This window comes from Recurvomyces mirabilis, assembly GCF_035927965.1.
Source record: "Recurvomyces mirabilis strain CCFEE 5264 chromosome Unknown scaffold_6, whole genome shotgun sequence".
In the NCBI taxonomy this organism is placed as follows: Eukaryota; Fungi; Ascomycota; class Dothideomycetes; order Mycosphaerellales; family Teratosphaeriaceae; genus Recurvomyces; species Recurvomyces mirabilis.
The window spans coordinates 150624-172556 of record NW_027041940.1 but is presented as its reverse complement, the minus strand read 5'-3'; the positions used below and the strand labels follow the sequence as shown (position 1 = coordinate 172556).

The following is a 21933-nucleotide window of genomic DNA, read 5'->3' as shown; positions in this document are numbered from 1 at the left end:
TGCTATGGCCATGGTATGTACCGGAATTGATATGCTGGATGCTGGAAAGCGATAGTACGACATATCTACAAGTCCTGGACGACACGGATCCTGCCAGGATCGTATTTAGTGATACTCGTTCTTGTCCGCATTGACATCGTTCTCCAAAAAGACGTTAGTTGTCGAATTCATCTACTCGACGTCAGCGTAATTCGGGTAAGCGCAGCAAAAGTTCATCCCCTTACCTTTTCATCAATGTTTTCGCAGAGCAAGCACATGATGAAGCCGAGCCCGCCGAATGCCAGTGAGGAGAGAGCTGTGATGCGCAGACCATAAGCGTACGACCATTGGTAAGCGGTACCGGCAGCAGTAAGTATCTGCGTTGTCACACCAGGCACTTTAGCCAGCGCTGTAGCGCCAAGTGGGAAAGCTGCCAGGATCTCCGTTGCCATAGCGGAGGTACCGCCAGCCTGGATCACCGCTGCAGGGACAAGGCTGGCGGCTTTCGGGCCCTGTGAGTTGGCGAGGATGCTGACATAGATTGCCTGTGCAAGACTGCCGCCCGCATATCGGGCAACACCTGCAAGACCGCCAGACATGCCGAGATCATGTTGGTGAACGCCGAGCTAGTTGTGGTCAGCAAGTCAACATAGCACATTCTTGTACCTGCCCAACTCTTACCTGAGTGAAAGCAATCGACTCGTATTGCGCCCAACCAAAGAACGTCTGCTCGAGAAAGGCAAAGGCGATCATCAGTCCCTTGTTGGATGGCGTGACCAGGGCCATGAGACCACCCCAGAGCGTCATGCCCGCCCAAGATATACAGAGCGTCCATTTCCAATGGCCAATCAAATTACCGAAGCATATGAGGCACATGGCGCCGAATACGAGACCGATGTTTCCGGGAAGTGTCAACAGCAATTGCTCTGAGCGGGTAGTCGTAGGTGTGATGTAAAACACGTTCACCATGGTGGCTGACAGCACTGGTCAGATCCCATCGATGTCTTGACCACGGCTCCGCACTATTGGTCTGCTTACGATAGATAATATTGATCCCGTAGTCTATAAGATGGTATCAGTACTTGGATGAATCTTGGTCGATCTTCGATGTGTATACTTACAAAACATAGTGACGATGAAAGCCACAACAAATGGCACAGTAAACTCTCGTCCGTTGTGAGAGCGGAATATACGGGGAGGGCATAGAGGATATCTACGATGGTCAGCATTTCTCGGGTCGTGTTCCTTACGTGCGCGATACTAACTTAGTCTTCGACAGGGTTTCCCAGAAGCCAAAAGCAACCAGAAGGCCGAAACCCACACACATCGGGGCTAATACCATCTTACTGGTTGTAGCCATGTATGTTGTGTTGATGATACCCACGATGACCAAGCAGACGCCAGGCACCACTAGTGCAGTCCCGACATAGTCCAGTCCTGGCAATGCCTCTTTCCAGGCCACACCACGGGGGTGCTTTGGCGGGTGGTAAAGCCAAGCGAGTAACACCAAGCTTATGAATTGAGCAATGAAGCCTCCGTAGTAGATGTATCTCCAGCCGCCATCAGTATCGATAGCATAACGGCCGACGACCGGACCGATGATCACAATAAGGAAGACGAAGCCGTCCGATAAGCAGATACCAATGTGTCGGTACTTGTTTGGCATGAGCTCAGGGATAGAGCACATAGCCATCTGGCAAAAGCCACCACCGAAACCAGCAAGGGCGAGTCCAGCGGTGAATTGTTCGGAAGACTTGGCAGTCGCAGAGACAGTCATTCCGAGAGCGGCCATCACCTCGCCGAACAAGCTGGTTGTTGATCAGCGTCAAGGAGCATTCTTCTTACAGCAGGACTTACAGGAACAGTCGACGCCCAAAGAGATCACTGTTCGCTCCCGCAATCAAGAAACCAAGGGCGCTTCCAGTCGTATAGGCAGGGATGAACTACGACGGCATTCAGCAATGTCTCCCGTTACTCCAACGATTCGATCTCGTACCCAGTATGAAGTCACGCCTGTGAGATCGCCGAGTTGTGGTGCCAACTTCGCTTGGAGTGCAGCCGTTGTTGGTACAGGCCAGAATGATATGCCAAAGCAGGATGACAATATCTACATCTGGTCAGAGCTACCTCTGTTTCTCCTCACGCGGTAGACTTACGACGATGACCAGCCAGGTCTTCCATGTCATGCTCGCTTCCGCACCAACAGCATGCGGCTCTGATGGAGGCGAGACAGTGGTCGCCTCTTCATGGTAGACAACATCACCCTTCTCGGTCGCAATGTCGACATGCTCATTGACCGCCATCGTGGTAGATGCTGTAGAGAATTCCGGACCAGTAGAGAGAGCTGCAACCACTTTACAGTCTCCTTGACTTGGGACAGGTCGATTGGGAGCGTGGTGCCTGCAGTCCCATATGCATGCTCAAGGATGTGTACTCCCAGTCACAATCTGAGCGAGGTCCTGGGAACCGAGTGCCGAAGGTTTGCTCGTAGAGTTCGCTAAAAGAGTGTTCACCCCACGGGGCATGAAGCGCCTCCGAGTCTCGACGGTCGCGCTAGCATGCTCGTGGCCTCGCCATGGGGCTCAAGAGCGAAGACGTCTGCCATGCGTGTAAGATGTGGCGCCAAGCAGAGCGAGAGAGCACGCTTAAAGATACCCGGGCTCACAACGCGCCCCCTAATCCTCCCGCATTGATGATCTGCACGACCCCATGCCTGGTCTACTCGATATGCGGGTACGATATCCCATGTAGAAGTGGGACGCAACATCATCTGCCAAAGAAAATGTTGAAGACGACCAATAACGATTGAGTGGTGTCTAGCCTATCTAGTCTTCAAAGTCTGGGCAGTGACACCGTCCCTTCCACCTTCGCCAGGAATAGCATGACCGAAGATCAAGGTATCGTACCCGACCATTACCTGATGAAAGTCAGCAGACGTGGTGATCTGGCCAGCTGCTTTTACTTACGTGGATAGGGAACTCCATGAAGTGCTTGCAATCAGGTTGCATAGCCGCAGCATATTCCGGTGAATTGTAGAACGCCATCCAGTCACCCCACTCGCGGACCCAGATCTCAGAGCAGCCGTCGAAGGCAATGTGCTCTAGACCCAGCTGTTTCGCCTTCTCCTTCATCTCGGGCGGCTGGTGGAATTGCACGTAGCGCTGGATCTTGCATGCTTTGAAGTCTCGTGCGGCTATTGTCAAGTCGGCGTGCACCGTCTCCCAGTGGCGATGGAACTGCTCGTAGGAGACGTCTGGTAGCTTGTTGAAGAAGAAGCTCAGTTTGATGCAAGGCTGGTTGTTGGGTGTCGCATCGTACGTTAGCGATTCGTTTTTGAAGTCGTGGTCGATCTTCTTGAGTGTCATGATGGGCTTCGTGCTCGTCTTCGTTCCTGTGTTCGTCAGCCTGAGTACGTCCAGTATATTCCTATAAACCTAAGACCCAGCCTTGGCGACCTGATCTGCATATTGAGGGGAGCTATTGCCCTGGAAATACGTTGCCGTACTCCATGTCTCGAAGCCGAGGTGAGCATGCGGTATCTTTGCTGTGCAATTATGTGTTATGCATCAGGACGGGCGCCAGAATAGATATGTGTGGATTTAGGGATCTCCACTATGTGCACTATGTGTAGAGCTTCAGCCTCCATGATTGTGCACTCTGGCATGCTGTATAAACAAGTATGACATGAATTCGTCTGCGCGAGCAGTCTATGCTCAGAAATTGACCAGCATTCTTTTCGTCGCTCGGCCGTCTCTCATCTCTGTCACCATATCATTCAGGTCATCAAGCTTTCGATGCTGCACCTCAGGCTGGATGTTGTGTTTGGCTAGAAAGTCGACTGCCTTCTTCATTCGTTGTGGAATGCTTGTGCTCTCTGACTTCACCTTATACTTTCCGAGAGCGAGATCCATGCTCGAGATTGAGAGATTGTTGTGAGGAAGACCGATAACCATCATGACACCTCCGAGACGAAGTATTGGCGGAATACCTGCGTATGCCTGCCAAGGGTCAGTAGAGTGCAACGATCGACTAATACGGACCTGGCGCTCACCGCATCGGCGTTGCTAAATACACACGCGGCCTTCGCTCCACCATTGGTGAGCTTCTTCAGCTCTTCCACATATTCCTTGTTTGACCTTGAATTGAATACTGCATCAGCGCCGAGCTTCTTGGCAACCTCAAGCGTAGCATCATTGATGTCCAAAGCGACGACTTTGTAACCAGCTGCTTTGCCGATCTGCGTCGCCAGTTGCCCTAGACCACCCGCTCCTACCACCGCAAGCCAGTCGCCCTCGTTGAGCTCTGAGCTATCGACTGCATGGAAGGCAGTGATGCCAGCGCAAAACACTGGACTGGCAGTCTTGACATCCATGTTCTCGGGGAGCTTGATGCAATTCGGCTCTTCCACGACAGCATATTCGGCGAAGAAGCCATCGGTAGTAAACCCTTGCAGTAATTGCTTGCCGGTCTCACAATGTAGGTTATGGATCTGGCAGCCTTCGCACTTGAAGCAGCAGCCAATAATGTAGAGGAAGCCGATCTCGTCGCCAACCTTGAAACCTTTGTCTTCTACAGAGGGGTGGATCTTTTCGATATAGCCTGCACCCTCGTGTCCGAGCGTTGACTTTGTGTTCGACTCGATGCTGCGCAAGACGTCAACGAGTGCGCACATACGAGAGGAAGAGATAGAAGCCTACGCCATGATGTCGCTGTGGCATCTGTAGTCGACCGTTAGCTTACATTCATCCATCGTCTCGAGGCTCTCATTGCACATACAATGACGCAGAGGCAATCTTGACAAGAAATTGGTTGGGTCCAGGCTCAGGTATGGCGACGTCCACGATCACCATCTTCTTCTGCTCCTACATGCAACTGTCAGTAGCGGTTCATACTCGACATTCGGGGTTGACATACCGAGTCCCATCTGCCAGCTTTCATTGTGCCCTTGCCCTCGGTGGCCTTGACAGTGATCTTTCCCGCATCAGCATCAAGCTGGCTATTGGCCTTTGCGGCTTCTGTCACAGATGCAGTCATGGTGAGTTTGACAGGCAATATGGTGACTCCGATAGTATGGCTACTGTGGGGTATGAGTAGAAGAAAAGATGCCTACACTACCTTTTTCGATCTTTTGAGATCGCGTCCGCGTAGTACTACCCAGCGCCCAGGCTGCGGACGCGCGCAACCAGGTACTGGAAAAGGTTCGCCGTGATCATCCCAGAAGCTTTCATGGCGGGGAAAGTGAGCTTTGTGTCGCGCCAACACGTGAGCACAGCCGAGTAGATCATCGGGGCGGTGTAAGAGTAAGCTCAGCCGCCATGGCATGACTCGCATGATGGCACCATGCCGCAAGGTAGGTAGAAAGGCGTTTCTTAGATCCCCGGAAGCGTTCTGGTCACGGTCGAGCAAGAGGAGTGCCACAGGCTTTGTTGTTAGCCTGGAGTAGGCGAAATGGCTGGAGTATTGTAATGGGGCTTCCGACCATTTGATCGATAGCATATATTCATATGGCTACAGTGCTTCAGTGGTTTGACAAGGTCATTGAGATTCTCGGTGCGGGTGGACAGAGGAGAAAAAAGCTGTCATGACAGAGTGATGTGGTGTTGGTAGCACGGGCCATGACGCGTGCTGAACGCGACCATTTCTATCTTTCTTCTCGCCTGCAATCTGCAGGCAATTCCATCGCCCTGCCGTCAACATCATCACTTCTGGAATTGAGCCAACTTCTTGAAGATAGCCATTTGTGTCGCTTTCATCTCTGACAGATTCTTCTTCGTCCTCTCGCTTTCAGCCGCCTTCGCGAGTTCCTTCTCTGGCAGCGACTCGCCATCGATATAATGCTAGATGGATTCTTATCAGCCTCCCAGTAGAGTCTTCCATCACCTCGAACTCACGAGTAACTCACCAAAGTCAGGAATTTGGGTGGCTCGGGCAACTTGTTGTCCTCCCCAGTGCTACGGTTCTGCCTTGCGAACGTCAAGTCGTAGCGCTCAGTCTTCCTCCATCCGGTGAGGCCGGAGACCTCCTTCAAGTGTTCTTGTCTATACCAAGCATCATACTCCTTGTCGTCTGTCGGAGTAAAAGCTGCTGCTATTACGAAATCTGGCTGGCCTGACGACACATCAACGATCAGCACAACAGCTAAATGCAAGAACCTAGAGTACCACCTACCAGACTTCGCGTTTTCAGGCTCGTACAACTGTGCAAGTTTGTAGTATCGGGTGTCAAAATCAGCGAGATCAAATATCTCGCCTGAACCTGGCAGGTTGTCGTCGTGGACCGGTATTGCTAGACGACCGTGTCAAGGGACCGTGGAACAAACTGCAAGGATTTCCTACGTACCTTTAAACTCGTCCGTATCCAGGAAGTCCAGATCATCAAGCGGGTAAAGGGCAAGAAATGGTCGATCTTGACTGGGATCCAGGGCGGTCCATCTTGACGCTTCTTTGATGCCGCTCGTCTTGAAGATGTCTGGAATATGCACTTGCTCATACCATCGAGTATATTCTTCCTTTGACAACTGATCTGGCTTCTTAATCTTGCTGTTGGCGAACAAGATGCCTGGCTTTTTGCCGGGGAGTGGCTTGTCGACGCCAGCCATGGTGTACAGAATTGATGACTTATCTCTAGAATGGACCAACTGGAGGACAAACACAATAAAGGAAAGATTCGAAATACTCGAACAGAGAGCGCGTCCGGGTAACGCGTAGCTTGTCCGTCATCTCTATGCGGGGTCTGGAAGCCAGCTGCATGCCGAGCTGGAGAAACAGTCCCTGAACATGAACCGACCTTCCGAGCTTCACCTAGCACTTTGTGGTCATGCAATAGAGAGGGTAAGGAGGAAAAGACAACTTCGATGTGCTCCAGTCTGTGATTTGGGTGAGTAAGCGTGAGTCCGTTTCACACACTCAAACCTCCCAATTCTTGAACGCAGCTATACCATTTCTTATTCTCTCAATCAAATCACAACAATACGTTACAGAATATGGGCAAACACGCTCTTATTTTCGGTGCCAGTGGTGTGACAGGATGGTCGTTTGTCAATGAGATTTTACATAACTATCCTAGCAAGGGTACTTGGGATGGCGTGGTTGCGATGACCAATCGTCCGCTCAAACAAGAAGACTCCTTGTGGCCTGCAGACTCTCGACTGGAGCTTGTTTCTGGCATCGATCTACTGAAAGGAAGCCAGGAAGACCTAGAGGCCTCTCTGACAAAGAACATCAAAGATGTCAGCAAGATCACTCATGTATACTATCTTGGTATGTCGGATACATGGTTGCAAAGATCGTAGCTTACGTGCCACAGCGTACAAGGCCAACAAGGATATGCAACAAGAACTTGAGGATGCAGTGAATATGTTCAAGCGATCGACAATGGCAGTGGATCGCCTTTGCCCTTCCCTGGAATTCGTGGTTCTGCAGACTGGTGCGAAGATGTACGGCTGTCATTTGCTCGACAACCATCCGACAGACTACATTCAAGTACCACTTTCGGAAGATCAGCCGCGACTCAAATATCCTTACCATGACATGCTCTTCTATCATCCTCAGCTGGACTGGGTCACTAAGTATGCTAAGGATAAGAAGTGGAACTGGTGCGATACTCGACCCGACATCATCATCGGTTTTGTGCCCAACCAGAACTTCTACTCCCTCGGAACAGTTCTCGGTATCTTCCTCGCTCTATATGCGTCTGTCCAAGGCAAGGGAGCTCAATGCGCGTTTCCAGGCACGTCGAGATCTTGGATGGCGAAGTCAAACGACAGCTCGTCGGACATGATTGCCAGGCAGACACTACACCTCTCGCTCAAGATGCCTGCCAATCAGAAGGGTGGCGGGTTCAACGTCGCTGATGCCAAGGGATACGAGTCCTGGAGTACTAAGTGGCCACAACTGTGCGCATACTTTGGGCTCAAGGGCACGGGACCTCCCAAAGATGGCGAGAACGCTCCCGAAATGAGGAAGTACATTAACGAGCATCTCGATGCGTGGAAGAAGCTTGAACAGCAATATGGGCTGAAGAAAGGTGTCGCTGACTCAGACTTGACATTCCAAGGCTTCGAGGTGGGTCAACACCATGTAGCTCTTAGATCGGAAGCACAGCTAATATCAGCAGTACTTCTTAATGACACAATTTGACTTTGATCGACAATACGACATGACAAAGACCTACAGCACGCCCACGGAGGATCCGTTTACGGAGGAACGTTCAGTTATGGACGCATGGGGTTCGGTCTTCGATCGCATGCGCGAAGGAAAGCTAATTCCGAATGATGCTCGTGCGGATTCGCCACAGTCATAGTGTATGAGGGATGGACAACACTTGTACAAAGTTAAAGTTTCGTCAAACGACCTGCAGCTAGTCTAACACCTCCATCAATAGCAATATCTTCACCGTTAACATAGTTGCCAGCTCGTGAGCACAAGAACAACATCACACCCGCGATATCTTGAGGTTCACCAAGACGGCCTCGAGGGTTGTCACGTTCGAGTTGGTCCTGGCCACCCAGGTGCTCGATCAGACCATTAGCTAGTTTGGATGGGAAGAACCCTGGCGCGACAGTATTGGTCGTGATGTTACGAGGACCGAGTTCAACAGCTAGGTTTCGAGCCAAGTGATGTGCCGCGGCTTTCGAGGCAGAGTACATGATTGTGCCATGCTCACCGACATGCGGTACGTTCGAGCCGGCTGTGCTGGAGACGATAATGATGCGGCTCGGATCCTGCTTGCTTCCTGACGACGAGAGCATGGGAGTGAAGAGTCGAGCCAGATTGAACACGCCTCGCACGTTGAGGTCCAGTACTTTCTGAGAGCTCCAGTCTGGTGTTGGTTCGAAGGGTCCTCCCCAGGTTGCACCAGCATTGGCGACTAAGATGTCGAGACGTGACTCGTGCCTCTTGATCTCGGCGACGAGTCGCTCGATATCTTCGACTTGTGCGACATTCGCCGGAATGCCGATGGCTTTGCCTTTGATGCCTGGTAGTTTGTTCAGACGAGTGACAGCTTGATCAATGCCTTGTTCGCTGGCAGCCTTGCGAGCGCTGATGAAGACGGTTTTGGCGCCTGCGAGCAGGAATGCTGTGGCAGCGTGAAGACCTAGACCACGAGAGCCTGTAGCAAGTCAGATGGGAAACTGGATGTCGTGTCCGCAGGTGCTTGGCCTACCACCCGTAACCAGAGCTACCTTGCCGTCGAGCGAAAAGAAATTGTTGATGCTGAAGTCCGACATCGCTATCTTCTGTCGATGCTGTACAGTGTATTCGATGCCGCCACCTCAAGACATCGACAGAAGGAGGACGACATGATGCTCGCTGCCACGATATAACACGAGTCATGCCTAAAGTTGGCTCACCTTTTCCACCTTCACTTGTATGAGGTCCGAGCGTAGCACCACGGAATCCTTACCAAAACCCCGCCTATTGCCGGGAATGCCTTCCTTACTTCAGCCGTTTCACACGATCGTCTTGAAACGCGATGGAGGAGTGCCTCGGCATACATAGTCGTAGAGCTATGCCGCGTCCAATGCCCAAAGGCAAGATACGGTAGCCAAAGTCAGGTGAAATTGATCGCTCTCGTTGTTGTAAACAGATCGATACCATATACTGACAGCCTGTCTTGTCTACCATTGACCACTTCAGATACTCAAGATGATCATCAGATCTCCATTGCCTGATCTTGACATTCCAAAGGCATGGACGAAATCAGTGCCAATAGCAATTACATTTGCAGGCTAACAATGAAATACAGGTTGATATTCTTACCTACCTCTTTCCCGATGGTCAGCCTGTATCAGACGAGCCAGTATGGATCGACGCAGCAAAGCCGTCTAACAACCTGAGTCCAAAAGAACTGCTGTTATGGGTGAAGCGACTAGCTTTAGGCCTGGATCGACTCGGAATCAAGGAAGGCGATATTGTGATGCTCTACTCGCCGAACAACATCTTCGTGCCTGTAGCATATCTCGGGATAGTCGGCAGCTGTCGAGCTTTCAGCGCCGCGAATCCGATCTACACCGTAGCAGAGGTGACACATCAGCTGAAAAATACTGGAGCAGTATGCATCCTGGCGCATCCAAGTATGGTGGAGAACGCAGTGGCGGCAGCAAAGGCAGCTGGCCTGCCCAAAAACCGGATCTTTCAATTTGACGACAAGCCATGTCAGCCCTTCGCAGGTGTGAAGGATTGGCGTCAGATGATGGCAAGCGTGCAAGATGCTGAGGGCTATCAATGGAAGAAACTCCACGGCGAGGAGTCAGTCCGAACAGTTGCTACGATAAATTACAGCTCGGGTACGACTGGCTTGCCCAAAGGTGTATGCGTCAGCCACCACAACCTGATCGCAAACGTAGCGCAGACAATCAACATCAGATGGCCGAAGCTAGACTTCCAGCGGGGTGAGAAACCGCAAGGAGAGCGATGGGTTGGCTTCCTACCTCTATATCACGCATATGGCCAGCTGTACGTCAATCTCATGGCCACTAAGTGCGACATACCGGTATACGTCATGCAGCAATTCGTCTACAGCGATTTTCTTCAGCATATCCAGGACTACAAGATCACTCATCTACAAGTTGCGCCGCCGATCATGGTAATGCTCACCAAGCGACCCGAAACGAAGAATTACGACCTCAGCAGTCTTAAAGGTATGCTTTGCGGAGCGGCACCCTTGTCAAAAGAGCTCCAGAATCACGTCCAGCGCGACTTCAACGTAGAGGTGAAGCAGGGCTGGGGCATGACAGAAGTGACTTGTGGGTCATTACTACAGCGCGAGGCGTCAGATAGTGGTACAGTGGGAGAGCTGATCGCGAATACCGAGTGCAAACTTCTAGATGACGACGGCAATGAGGTTGGCTACGACACGCCAGGCGAGATGTACATACGCGCGCCAAATGTGTGCCTAGGATACTTCAAGAACGATGCTGCGACGAAGGACTCGATCAGTCCCGATGGTTGGCTGAAGACTGGAGACGTGGCTATCGTCAACAAGCAGGGGCTGTTCTGGATCGTGGATCGAAAGAAGGAGGCAAGTCTTACTAGAACTACAATGTCTGATGTGAAATGCTGACTTTTGGACAGCTGATCAAGGTCAACGCTCTGCAAGTTGCCCCAGCAGAGCTCGAAGCTGTGCTGCTTGAGCACGACGACATAGCAGACGCAGCTGTAGTTGGCATCACTTTGCATGATGAGGAATGGCCTCGTGCATACGTAGCGCTCAAGGACCATGCAAAGGGCAAGCTCACTGCGAAGGACATACAGCAATGGATGAAGCCAAAGGTAGCGAAACACAAGCAGCTCGTAGGAGGCATAGCGTTTGTGGATGAAGTACCAAAACTTGCATCTGGTAAGATACAGCGGAAAGTGATGCGTGAATGGGCGAAGAGGGATGCTCCGGGGATAGAGCGCGAGTTCAATAATCTGCGAGCGAGATTGTAGTACATGAAATATTGTTCTACTGCATAAACATGTGCCAGCATAAAAAGCGCAATTGGTTCTGTCAACGTCGTCGGCGGGCGAACATTTTGGCGTACCGTAAGTGGTGCACTGGTCTGGACACTTCTTAACGGACTTCGTTTCCCGACATGCAACGCGAGTCAAACAACATGCACTCGTGCACTGCAGACCACACCCCGCAACCCCTCCAGTTCACCAAGAGACCTACGCCAAAGTCACGTTCGACGTCGGCGGACGTGTCGCTTGACAGTCCAAGCCTAGGTACGATGGGAAGTCACGGAAGAGGTAGGCTGTATCGTCTATCGATGGGACCTTGTAAAGCAATAGTCACTAATGGCTCGTGGTGGTAACACTATTTCTAAATACTTACCTGCATACTGCCATCGAGCCTCATTGTACTCTGAACATCACTGAGGAGAGTCGTCGGCACCATGTACAGTATTGCCACCATAGCGCCTGTGGCACTCGTGCTTCTCGTAAGTCATGGTTCCATTGCTAAGGATGCATTCTGACCACCGCAGGGTGTTGGCTATGTGGCCTATAATGTGATCTACAACCTATATCTACACCCTCTAGCTGGTTTTCCGGGACCTCGTGCAAATGCCATCAGCCCACTTCCTGGCATCTTGGCTCTGCTCCGTGGGCGGCTTCCTTTGGAGAATAAGAAGCTGCACGACAAGCATGGCAGTGTTGTCCGTGTCTCGCCGAATGAATTGGCATACAACTCCGTCCAGGCATGGGAAGACATCTACGGCCATCGTCCCGGCCATGCCAACATGCACAAAGATCCCATCCACGTTGGTTCCGTGCAGGCAGTAGCAGGTGTAACCACTCTGACGATGGCTGACGACGACAACCACGCCCGTCAACGCCGAGCTCTTTCCCACGCTTTCAGCCAGCAAGCATTGATCCAACAGGAATATATCGTTAAACGCTATGTCGACCAGTTTGTCGATAATTTAAAGAATTTTGCAAGCAGGGAAGAAGAATTCAACATGGTCAACTGGCTCAACTTCACCACCTTCGACATCATCGGCGATCTTGCTTTCGGCGAGCCCTTTGGCTGTCTGGATATGGGTCGCTTCCACGAATGGGTATCTATGATATATGAGACAGTAAAAGCTGGCGCTCTCGAGCAAGCGACCCGTCGATTTGCTCCTGCGGGTTCCATCACGCAACGAATATTGTTCGAGTTCATCCCCAAGTATCGACGTAATTACCGTTCTGAGCATCTTCGACGATCTCGGGAGAAATGCATGGCTCGTTTGGAGAATGGCAATAGTCAGCATAAGGACTTCATTTGGTATATCCAGAAGCAGCAGGAGAAGTATGACCTGAAGCAAGACGAGATCATTGTCAACAGTGCCCTCTTCATTGTGGCTGGCAGTGAGACGACAGCGAACTTACTTTCTGGTTTGCTTGCTCGACTGATCTGGAACCCGGACAAGTACCGCAAGCTCTGCGAGGAGATTCGAAGCACCTTCAAGAACGAAGCTGATCTTACATTTGACAATCTGAGCAAGTTGACTTACATGAACGCTTGCATCGAAGAAGGCCTACGCATCCACCCGCCGGTTCCAACAGGTCTACTTCGCACCGTACCCGCAGGAGGCGACACTATTGATGGCCGCTATGTCCCTGGCGGCACATCTGTCGCCGTAGGAAGCTGGTCAGCCGCGCATAATCCCGCCAACTTCCGTGACTGCGACTCTTTCCTTCCAGAACGCTGGTTGGACAAGGCATATGATACCGACTACAAAAAAGCCGCTCAGCCATTCAGCTTGGGACCTCGTGGATGTATCGGCAAGCATCTGAGCTATATGGAGATGCGCTTGATTCTCGGGCGACTGCTGTGGAGCTTTGATCTTCTTTCGACGGATCGTGCGTGGCAGTGGGACCCTGAAGGCGAGATGAAGAATATGAGAGGTACGTTACACTTTCTGCTCCTTGTAAGACGTTGTGCTGACTTTTGACTCGCAGCTTATATGACCTGGGAGAAGCCAGACCTGAACGTGAAGGTCAAACTCGTGGAGCGGTGAGGCAGGCGCGAAGTTCATTTGGAATCGGCTTTTATGGTTGATGGCAGAGAATGTTTCTGTAGCCCATCGTGGTTGCACCTAGTCAATATATACAAGTACTTGAATCAAGCATCCAGCAGAGCTCTTCGGTGACCGTCTGCTGGACCCAATTGATAGGAAGTCAAGATTTTCATTCGGGACCAAACTACAGCTTCGACCCTCTACTTCCCTGCTTAATCTTCTCGACCATCTCCCAAGCCATCTCAGCGTAAGGCGTCCGCTCCCTACCATACGTCATAGCCTTATCGCTACTAGCCTGCCTTGTAGCATACCTCGCCGCGATGCCTTGGAATATGATCGAATCTCTGAACAGTGCAAAGCTGGTCGCCCAGGCCAGCTCTTTCTCAGGAATCTGATAACCAGCAGTTTCCTCATACCATGCTACTGCTTCTTCCCGTGCTGGTAGACCGGGGTACTCCGAATTTGTCGAATTAGATTTCGAAGGGTGTAGGAAAGCAGTGTCGGCGTGTATCCGTGGCCAGGACTCCGTAGCGTTCGATATTGTCCATGGCTGAATGAGATTGGTGAGATCTGCGTACGGATGGCCGACTGTGCTCATCTCCCAGTCTAGTATCCCTATCACTCTTGGCTCTGTGTTATGGAAGACCAGATTATCAATTTTGTAGTCGCCATGAACAAGCACACCACGATCCTGTGGCTGATTTTGCTGAAAGAACGATAAGAACTCATTGAAATGCGGTAGTTGACCAACAGCCTCGCCAGACTCTATGTCCTTCGTTGACGATTGTGTCTCTGCCAGTCGTCCGAACGTCTTGATCTGTCTGCTGTAGAATCCAGATGGTTTACCAAAAGTCTCGAGCCCAACATCCTTTGGCCGTATTCTATGCAGCTTGCCCAATGTCCGCACTGCATCCTTCCACATTGCTCTTCGATCCTCTGCGCTGACACCAGGAAAACTCGGATTCTGGATCATCCTTCCGTCGAGAAACTCCATGACATAGAATGCTGTGCCGATAATGCTGTCATCCTCACAAAGACAGTATGTCTTCGGTACGGCTACATCTGTTCGCTCTAGAGCATGTATCACGCGGAACTCGCGATCGACCTGGTGGGCGGTCTTCGAAAGCAATTTCCCTGGCGGCTTCTTACGGAGAACATATCGTTGATGTTTGGCGTCGGTGATCTGATATGTGGGATTTGATTGACCGAAGCCGAACTGATCGACTGTCAGTACGATCGACAGAATGAAAACTTGTGTGGGTGCACGTACTTGTTTGAGCTCCAGAGGTGTCTTGATCTCTGGTACATGCTTCTCCAGATATCGTTCCAATGCCTTCTGATCAATGGGTTGTCTCACTGCGCCAGCCATCTCTGTAGGTCTTGGGGGCCGTCAATATGAGGGAAGGCAAAGGAATATCGCTGTCTGATATACGAGAGGACCACACCTACGCCTACAATTTCTACAACAGGTCTCACACGACGATGGTCTATCAAGCTCCAAGCCATCTGACTTATTCCCGAGGTCTAACGAAGCTCACCACGACCCAGCCACGACCAACATAATCGCCATTGGTCTTGGCAAAGAACGCTCACGTGTTCTCGCGTCTGTGGGGTTGCGGAGATGCTTTCGCGAGTTCGCCTTCGACTTCCATCTGATCTCAGCTTGCCCTTCATTCTCTCAGCCATGCCTCCGCCATCATGAAGCCGAACGCGGTCGCGGTCGTAGCCAAGAGCGCCCACCAAAGTGCCATACGAGATACTATGCTAGCTCCAGGGTAGCTAGCTGTCACATGCTCATTTCGTGGTGCTGAAGTTCCATTATTGTCGTGGTAAGGACTTATCTCCTCTCAATCCATCCTCGCTCTATACGTGGACTCCTAATCTCCTTACTGTCTGTCATTGCAATCTCGCGTACCTTACATCTCCGGTGAGTATGGGGTCGGCGAATACATCCGGAAATCATGCCCTGGTCTATGGCGCGACTGGCATTCAAGGCTGGGCCGTGATCAATCAACTACTGGCCGGGTATCCCTCGAAAGATAGCTTTGCCAGGGTCACCGCTCTGGCTAACAGACCACCATCTGAGAACCTTCTCTGGCCGAAAAGCGACAAGCTGCAGGTGATTTCTGGCGTCAACCTTCTGAACGACGGCGGACAGGCGGCGTTGGAGAAGCAGATGAAAGCAGATATTCCTGGTATCGAGACAGTGACACACGTCTTTTTCTTTGGTACGTCGATTTTCGAGAGTCATTCTATTGATGTCAAACTGACGACGCTCCAGCGTACATCTTCACGGAAGACCCATCTCAAGAAATCAGCGTCAATGTCGAGCTTCTCAAACGAGCCGTCACAGCCGCCGAATATCTTTCGAGTAATCTCAAGTTCGTCCTTCTACCGACAGGAACCAAAGCCTACGGCGTCCAATGTCTGGCCGAGTTTCCGTTCGCCTCGAACCTGCCACTTTCCGAGGACCTACCTCGCATACCTGAACCCTATCAGAGCCAGAACTTTTACTACAACCAGACAGACTGGCTCGAGTCGCAGAGCAAAGGCAAACAATGGACCTGGTGTGAAGTACGGCCAGATGTAGTCGTGGGATTCGTGCCGAACAACAATGTCTATTGTCTCGCACAAACACTAGCAACGTATCTAGCCTGCTTCCGTGACGTAGAAGGGAGTGGAGCCGAATGTGCTTTCCCAGGAACGGAGAAGAGCTGGAGAATCTTGAGTAATGATAGCAGTCAAGACGTGATAGCTCGCTTCTGCATCCATGCTGTTCTGCACCCAGAGGCTTGTGGGCAAGGTCGTGCGTTCAATGTTTCGGACAACAGCGAGCCATCCTCGTGGGAGAAGAAGTGGCCTGTTATCTGCGAATTCTTCGGTCTCAAAGGCACAGCACCACCTGCTGGAGGATCAGGGCCACAGCCTGGTCAGTACCTATCCGATCACTTCCAGCAGTGGCAGGACCTGGAGAAGAAACATGGGCTTGCTACTGGACGTGTTGGTAATGATAGGAGTTTGGCGGGTTTCCAGTACTTCATCATGACAATGTTCGATTTTGATCGACAGTTGGATTTGAGCAAGCAGCATGAGGCGTGGAATTCAGGTGGGAAAGCAGAGGAGGTGGATAGCAAGACGGCGTGGTGGACTGCATTTGAGAGGTTTAGAGAGGCGAAGATCATTCCCAAGGCAGTAGTTGACGGCGATGTGCGTCGCATCATGTGAACTCAACGAGCGATGATTGCGGAAGCAGAACACTATCCACAGTCGAGTCCAGATGACCTTCGTGAGGATCTAACATGGCGTAGAACAGACCCAGGTCACTCAGCAACCAGCAGAAACCTTGCATCGTCGCAAATACTCCTTCCGCTACTGGAGAGCTGCAGTGTCGTTTGCGTGCCGTTCTGGTGTCTGTTGGGCGCACACGTGGATCGTGGACTGTTATCGTAGTACTCCCTATATGATCGAGAGACTACAGTACGGGCAACGTCAGCAGACCGTCATGGCTACTAGTCCAATATGTGGTCGCTCATCGACACACCTTTGTTACCTTGACATGCAATGAAGACGAAGAAGCTTGAGGGCGATCAGCTAGTACTGCAGGAGAGGAGATATATCGATACATGGTTGCGTTCATTACAGGCAAGCAATAGTATCGGACGGAACTCAGCATAGCTTCACATATCGTGGGCGGCTTCATATTGTTCTGATGAGAACAAAGGCCTTTGGCAGGGTAGGCTATCAAACATCCCATCTCGCTATCCAATGGGGAGGAGCTTTGTTCCTGGCTCGTGGCAAAGCCTCCCTCGTCCACCTGCCGTTGCAGACCTTGCTATAGTTGGAGAGAATGGCCATATACGGTCGTCTGGACTCTGGCCGCCTCGTTGCGACGGTTTGAAACAATCACGACATCATCGCGCATCCCCTCTACCGGTTCTCAAAGTGATCTCATTTGATTCATCATCTGTCTAGATGTATCGCAAGTGATCCGACGGCACGAAGAGGATGGAGTAGGAGGCTAGAAATGGAGATGGAGATGGAGAAGGTGGAGCGTTCCAATGCACGTGCACATCGGTCCGAGCATCGTCGTTGTCGGCTATCCTCTTCCCAGATCGCCAACGACTTTGGAGTCTTGATCAGGCGCCTCGGCCTGCAGCAACGCGAGTCGCTACCGCGTCTGAACGTCCCCTGGGACGGCATTGCGAGGAATGAGTGCTGATGGTATCTCACAGTAGGTCTTGATTCTCTCCATCTCACTGTCTACTCCAGGTCGACCACTCGTCACATCAATCATACTCGGTCCATTTAGTATAACCCAGCAGGTGCAACCCGGTTACGCCAGCAGCGAGTCTCATCAATCATACCAGCGTTATGCTGTCTCCAGAAGACGCAAGCCATCCTGGCTTAGCCCGCACTCCCACTTGGGTTCAAGAGAAGCTGTCTCCCAAAGCAGTCAACTATATCAAGCGCGTACATTATTGGGTCGAGACAGAATGTATTCCAGCCGAGCCAGTAGTCAAGGCACAATTAGCAAAATATGGACGATGGAAGACACCACCGCTTATCCACGAGTTGCGAGCGAAGGCGAAGAAGGAAGGATTGTTCAATTTGTTCTTGCCGAAGAGCTTTGGGAAGCTGAGTCCAGGCTTAACGAATCTGGAATACAGCTGCTGTGCTGAGATCATGGGACGATGTTATTGGGCGGCTCAGGTAAGATGGTGAGAGTTTGTGGATGTTAGATGCGCTGGCTGATGATACCTGCAGACCATGAACTGCCATGCACCAGAAACAGGCAACATCGAGCTCCTGGCCAAGTACTGCAACGAAGAGCAGAAGCAGAAATGGCTTATGCCTTTGCTAAATGGCGAGACATCATCGGCATACAGCATGACAGAACCGGACAAAGCCTCCTCAGACGCTACGCAGATCGCTTGTCGGATCACAAGAGATCCTGACGACCCGGAGACATTGGTCATAAACGGCCGCAAGCTGTACGGCAATGCTATGTGGAACGACGATCTCTCCGTATACATTCTCATGGCTTGCTCAGACCCCGACAACCCGAACCCATGGAAACGCCACAGCACCGTTATCGTACCCAAAGGCACGCCCGGCTTCACTATGGTTCGTAACCTCACAATCATGGGCTATGACCATGCTCCTGAGGGTCACGGCGAGTACCTCTACGAGAACGCCCGTATCCCAGCTGCCAATATCATCCTCGGCGAAGGACGTGCATTTGAGATCGCACAAGGTCGTCTGGGACCTGGCAGAATACATCACTGCATGCGTCTGATCGGCCAGACCGAACGTGCCTACGAGCTTGCTCTCATCCGCGCCACAGACCCTCGCAAGAAGCCAAGAGGAAGACTCATTGGCGACTTCGACAGCAATATCGAGCGCCTAGCCTCTATGCGACTGCGACTCGACTCCCTACGTCTTGTCGTACTAAATGCGGCACACACAATGGACGTCCACGGCAACAAAGCCGGTCGCTATGCCATTGCTCAATCCAAGATTCTCGTGCCCAAGACAGCGGCAGACATCATCGACGAATGCATGCAAATGTATGGTGGGCAGGGAATGACACAGCACACAGCACTGCCGGAAATGTGGACATATGCTAGGTTTGTGCGGATAGCTGATGGGCCGGATGCAGCCCATAGACACCAGGTTGGTAGAGATCAGCTTAAGACGGTAGGACCGATCAAGGAGAGGCATGATGGGTATCAGAAGCGGTACAAGGAGTTGTGCGACAAGTGGGATGTGAAGTATGAAACTTTTTGAGCGTATTGACGCCTGTATTTACTCTTCGACGCGTCTCCATTGTGCTTGATTCCTGATGGTCAGCGCTCGTACAACTGAATCGTCGTGCTACAAGTTTGAGCAATCGTTGTACTCGTTCGAGATGGTGCAAGGGAAGACCAAACAATGCCGTCGATGGTCTTGCCCCCAACGCTGCGACGCTGCCTATTTTCTCCCTTCTTTTCTCCCGATATGCCTTCGGCCTTGCGCTTGCCATCATCTACTTCCTTGGCCGCCACCTTCTGACCATCTTCCTCCTCATCCTACGTTGCTGGAACTCATCTGCTCTATCGTTGCTCTGCCTTCTAAAGCATCTGCTCAATGAGCGCAGCATCCAACTCCTGTTCCACCTCCTGAAAGGCAGTGAGGCCATCATCCTGCGCATACTTCTTCGTCTGCTACCAAATCGGCCGCAAAGTCTCGTCCCCGTGGAGGAGAAGGAGAGCCCTACTCTCGACATTGACCATCCGCTCCTCCATAAACTGCTGGTTCCCCGCACTCTTCTTCGGTGCCCTGCGACTCCTCTTCGCTGGCGGCTGGTCCTCATCCTTCACATGTGATTTTTGCACCTTTCAAACATGTCCATAGCATCGTAATGCTCTTTCTCCGACATTTCCCACCTATCAGCATGGTCTTCTGACTCCCAGGGCAAGGTCAACCACTTTCAGTACCTCAGCACGGCGAAGGGACGAGCTTCTGGTTGACATCGCAATATGGAAACGCCTCCGTCTTGCTTTCCGACATACAGATGCGGCACGGGCCCAAAAGTCCTGTGTTCCCCAGCTTAGTCGTATGGATGGCTGGTCGGGAAGTGATCCTTAGGCCACTCCATACGTACATACGGCTTGAAGTCCGACAGTCTAAGTGCGGGCTCTGTTGGTAGCCGCCATGCCATGAAGACTCGGAAAGCGACTGTGAACTCCTCATATACTCGTGATCGAGAACGGGCTGGTTTGAGTTTGTTCAAGTTCAGACAGCATTGCTGCGTGCTCTGGAAACATATCCCGCAAGCGTTCTAGCTTGTCTCTGAGCACACTTGCCTGCCTTTCGTGCATTCCTGGCAGAGAGTAGAGATAGCTAAGCAAGAACACAAAGTCTTCTAGCCAGCCGCGCGTGTCTTCTTCCGAGGTTCCAGGTACAGTGGCAACTACACTTGCGATAGTGTCCGTGATCTCGAAGAGTTTCATCTGCATAGATGTGCCGTGGACCAGCACAGTCCTCTTCGAGACTATCGCTAGAATTTTTCGCAGCTGGGATGAGACGCGGACGGGTAGCAAGAGCGACATCGACATATCGTGCGCTGCTTGGGACGAGAGCAAGCATTGCGAGACTGCAATCTGCCAGACGAGCATATGAAGCCAGTGTTTCGTAATGATGATGTCTGCCAGCTGGACATCGGACAATAAGGCATCGTCATCAAGCTCACCAACATGTTCTTGTTGGATGGCTCGTGAGTTGGTCTCGATCCACCCGGCCATGTTCGTCACATGTCTGACGGACTTGTTGCTATGGATTGCGATGAGGTCAGAGTCGATGTGGCCGAATAGTGCGACGATCTGACGAAAGCCATGGTCGACGCCAGCGGGTATGCTGCTGTCAGATGGTGGCAGACCCGGTAAGGCAGGAAAGTTCAGCTCGTGCTGGTGTGCAAGAGCGTGGAACCGTTCATGCACAAATAGCAAGCAGTAGAGACGTTGGCGACGAGCCAATTCGAACGGTATAAGAACGTCCGACGGCCTAGGAAGCCACACCTGCAGAGTTTGGAGCATGGCTGCGGCTTGTCTGAGGTAGAAGTGGCCAAGATCGTGTTCTCCGAGGCCCATCAGACACACATGGAAGAATTCGATGGTGAGGATCCGCCGGACTGTCATCTCACCCACGGAAAAGATGGGATCCTGCAATTTTATGGCCTCGCAAACCCAGTATCTGCATTGCGATAGGATGTCGGACGCGAACGCATCTAGCGCTGAGTGGGTCAAGGTGACACAGACCATGGAGTAGACGAAGGCGCGCGCCTCTCGACTATTTTGCATCTGGTCAATCGCAAGAGACACCTCCACAGTCGATATGATCGGATGGAAGGGGTAGACGTAGAGCTCATAGTTTTGAAGGAAACCGCGGAAGAACTGGTCGGTATGCCCCCCACTAGTGGCTGAGGAGGGCGATGAGGTGATAGTGGCATCTTCTGCAGAAAGAAGTGGTCGTTGACGGACAAGCTCACCATCCTGCCTATTTGCCCAGTCTCGCACGTGCTTGCCGCGGTCGAGAGTTGTTTTCCGTGCTTGGCGTGTAGCGTATATGCACTTTAGATCGAGATGAGAGCACTGCTGACAACGAGGCTCACCATTACAGCGGACTTTGCGGATTCTACATGGCTCGCCTGTGAAATCGCGGTATCAATGATAAGTTCAAGTGAACACGTCTCGATCGTGGCGCGAATGGGTACTTACAGGCTCTCCGTGTTGGCCTTGAAGTGACCCGGATGGTCGACTCCATTAGAAGCTAGTAGGAGGAACATCTTTGCTTGAACGCATGCCTGATCTTCTTCGGCAGAGTCGTATGACCCGGTGGATATCGAGCATGAAGTGCGTTCGATTGCGCGCACGACGGAGAAAACAGGACCCGACTTCGTGGGGAGAGTTTGTCCTTTGCACCAACAC

At 51.7% G+C, this 21933-nt stretch overlaps 12 protein-coding genes across 12 annotated transcripts; 5 read left to right on the top strand and 7 right to left on the bottom strand.

The window, feature by feature from the left end:
* Positions 1–105: 105 nt before the first annotated feature.
* Positions 106–2282, bottom strand: LTS14_002837 (uncharacterized protein; the record flags this gene model as incomplete). Its single annotated transcript, XM_064835542.1, has 9 exons — positions 106–171; positions 225–605; positions 661–953; positions 1018–1041; positions 1101–1192; positions 1245–1787; positions 1837–1922; positions 1976–2086; positions 2136–2282. The coding sequence occupies 9 exons, from the start codon at positions 2280–2282 to the stop codon at positions 106–108; spliced, it is 1743 nt and encodes a 580-aa protein (XP_064696592.1).
* Positions 2283–2800: 518 nt separating this feature from the next.
* LTS14_002836 (uncharacterized protein) lies at positions 2801–3344 on the bottom strand (the record flags this gene model as incomplete). The annotated part of the gene is made up of 2 exons (XM_064835541.1): positions 2801–2896; positions 2946–3344. 2 exons carry the CDS (start codon positions 3342–3344, stop codon positions 2801–2803), a joined length of 495 nt encoding a protein of 164 aa, XP_064696591.1.
* A 348-nt stretch (positions 3345–3692) lies between these two features.
* Positions 3693–5013, bottom strand: LTS14_002835 (uncharacterized protein; the record flags this gene model as incomplete). Its single annotated transcript, XM_064835540.1, has 4 exons — positions 3693–3977; positions 4031–4622; positions 4756–4841; positions 4894–5013. 4 exons carry the CDS (start codon positions 5011–5013, stop codon positions 3693–3695), a joined length of 1083 nt encoding a protein of 360 aa, XP_064696590.1.
* A 665-nt stretch (positions 5014–5678) lies between these two features.
* Positions 5679–6577, bottom strand: LTS14_002834 (uncharacterized protein; the record flags this gene model as incomplete). Its single annotated transcript, XM_064835539.1, has 4 exons — positions 5679–5816; positions 5882–6087; positions 6148–6264; positions 6319–6577. The coding sequence occupies 4 exons, from the start codon at positions 6575–6577 to the stop codon at positions 5679–5681; spliced, it is 720 nt and encodes a 239-aa protein (XP_064696589.1).
* A 384-nt stretch (positions 6578–6961) lies between these two features.
* On the top strand, positions 6962–8280 carry LTS14_002833 (uncharacterized protein; the record flags this gene model as incomplete). Its single annotated transcript, XM_064835538.1, has 3 exons — positions 6962–7238; positions 7285–8042; positions 8095–8280. The coding sequence occupies 3 exons, from the start codon at positions 6962–6964 to the stop codon at positions 8278–8280; spliced, it is 1221 nt and encodes a 406-aa protein (XP_064696588.1).
* Positions 8281–8311: 31 nt separating this feature from the next.
* Positions 8312–9208, bottom strand: LTS14_002832 (uncharacterized protein; the record flags this gene model as incomplete). Its single annotated transcript, XM_064835537.1, has 2 exons — positions 8312–9090; positions 9145–9208. 2 exons carry the CDS (start codon positions 9206–9208, stop codon positions 8312–8314), a joined length of 843 nt encoding a protein of 280 aa, XP_064696587.1.
* Positions 9209–9626: 418 nt separating this feature from the next.
* Positions 9627–11411, top strand: LTS14_002831 (uncharacterized protein; the record flags this gene model as incomplete). Its single annotated transcript, XM_064835536.1, has 3 exons — positions 9627–9683; positions 9727–11031; positions 11055–11411. The coding sequence occupies 3 exons, from the start codon at positions 9627–9629 to the stop codon at positions 11409–11411; spliced, it is 1719 nt and encodes a 572-aa protein (XP_064696586.1).
* Positions 11412–11860: 449 nt separating this feature from the next.
* LTS14_002830 (uncharacterized protein) lies at positions 11861–13468 on the top strand (the record flags this gene model as incomplete). The annotated part of the gene is made up of 3 exons (XM_064835535.1): positions 11861–11905; positions 11951–13355; positions 13410–13468. The coding sequence occupies 3 exons, from the start codon at positions 11861–11863 to the stop codon at positions 13466–13468; spliced, it is 1509 nt and encodes a 502-aa protein (XP_064696585.1).
* A 184-nt stretch (positions 13469–13652) lies between these two features.
* LTS14_002829 (uncharacterized protein) lies at positions 13653–14837 on the bottom strand (the record flags this gene model as incomplete). The annotated part of the gene is made up of 2 exons (XM_064835534.1): positions 13653–14684; positions 14739–14837. 2 exons carry the CDS (start codon positions 14835–14837, stop codon positions 13653–13655), a joined length of 1131 nt encoding a protein of 376 aa, XP_064696584.1.
* A 564-nt stretch (positions 14838–15401) lies between these two features.
* Positions 15402–16693, top strand: LTS14_002828 (uncharacterized protein; the record flags this gene model as incomplete). Its single annotated transcript, XM_064835533.1, has 2 exons — positions 15402–15696; positions 15750–16693. The coding sequence occupies 2 exons, from the start codon at positions 15402–15404 to the stop codon at positions 16691–16693; spliced, it is 1239 nt and encodes a 412-aa protein (XP_064696583.1).
* Positions 16694–17839: 1146 nt separating this feature from the next.
* On the top strand, positions 17840–19255 carry LTS14_002827 (uncharacterized protein; the record flags this gene model as incomplete). The annotated part of the gene is made up of 2 exons (XM_064835532.1): positions 17840–18178; positions 18233–19255. 2 exons carry the CDS (start codon positions 17840–17842, stop codon positions 19253–19255), a joined length of 1362 nt encoding a protein of 453 aa, XP_064696582.1.
* Positions 19256–20196: 941 nt separating this feature from the next.
* Positions 20197–21791, bottom strand: LTS14_002826 (uncharacterized protein; the record flags this gene model as incomplete). The annotated part of the gene is made up of 2 exons (XM_064835531.1): positions 20197–21640; positions 21724–21791. 2 exons carry the CDS (start codon positions 21789–21791, stop codon positions 20197–20199), a joined length of 1512 nt encoding a protein of 503 aa, XP_064696581.1.
* Positions 21792–21933: the final 142 nt, after the last annotated feature.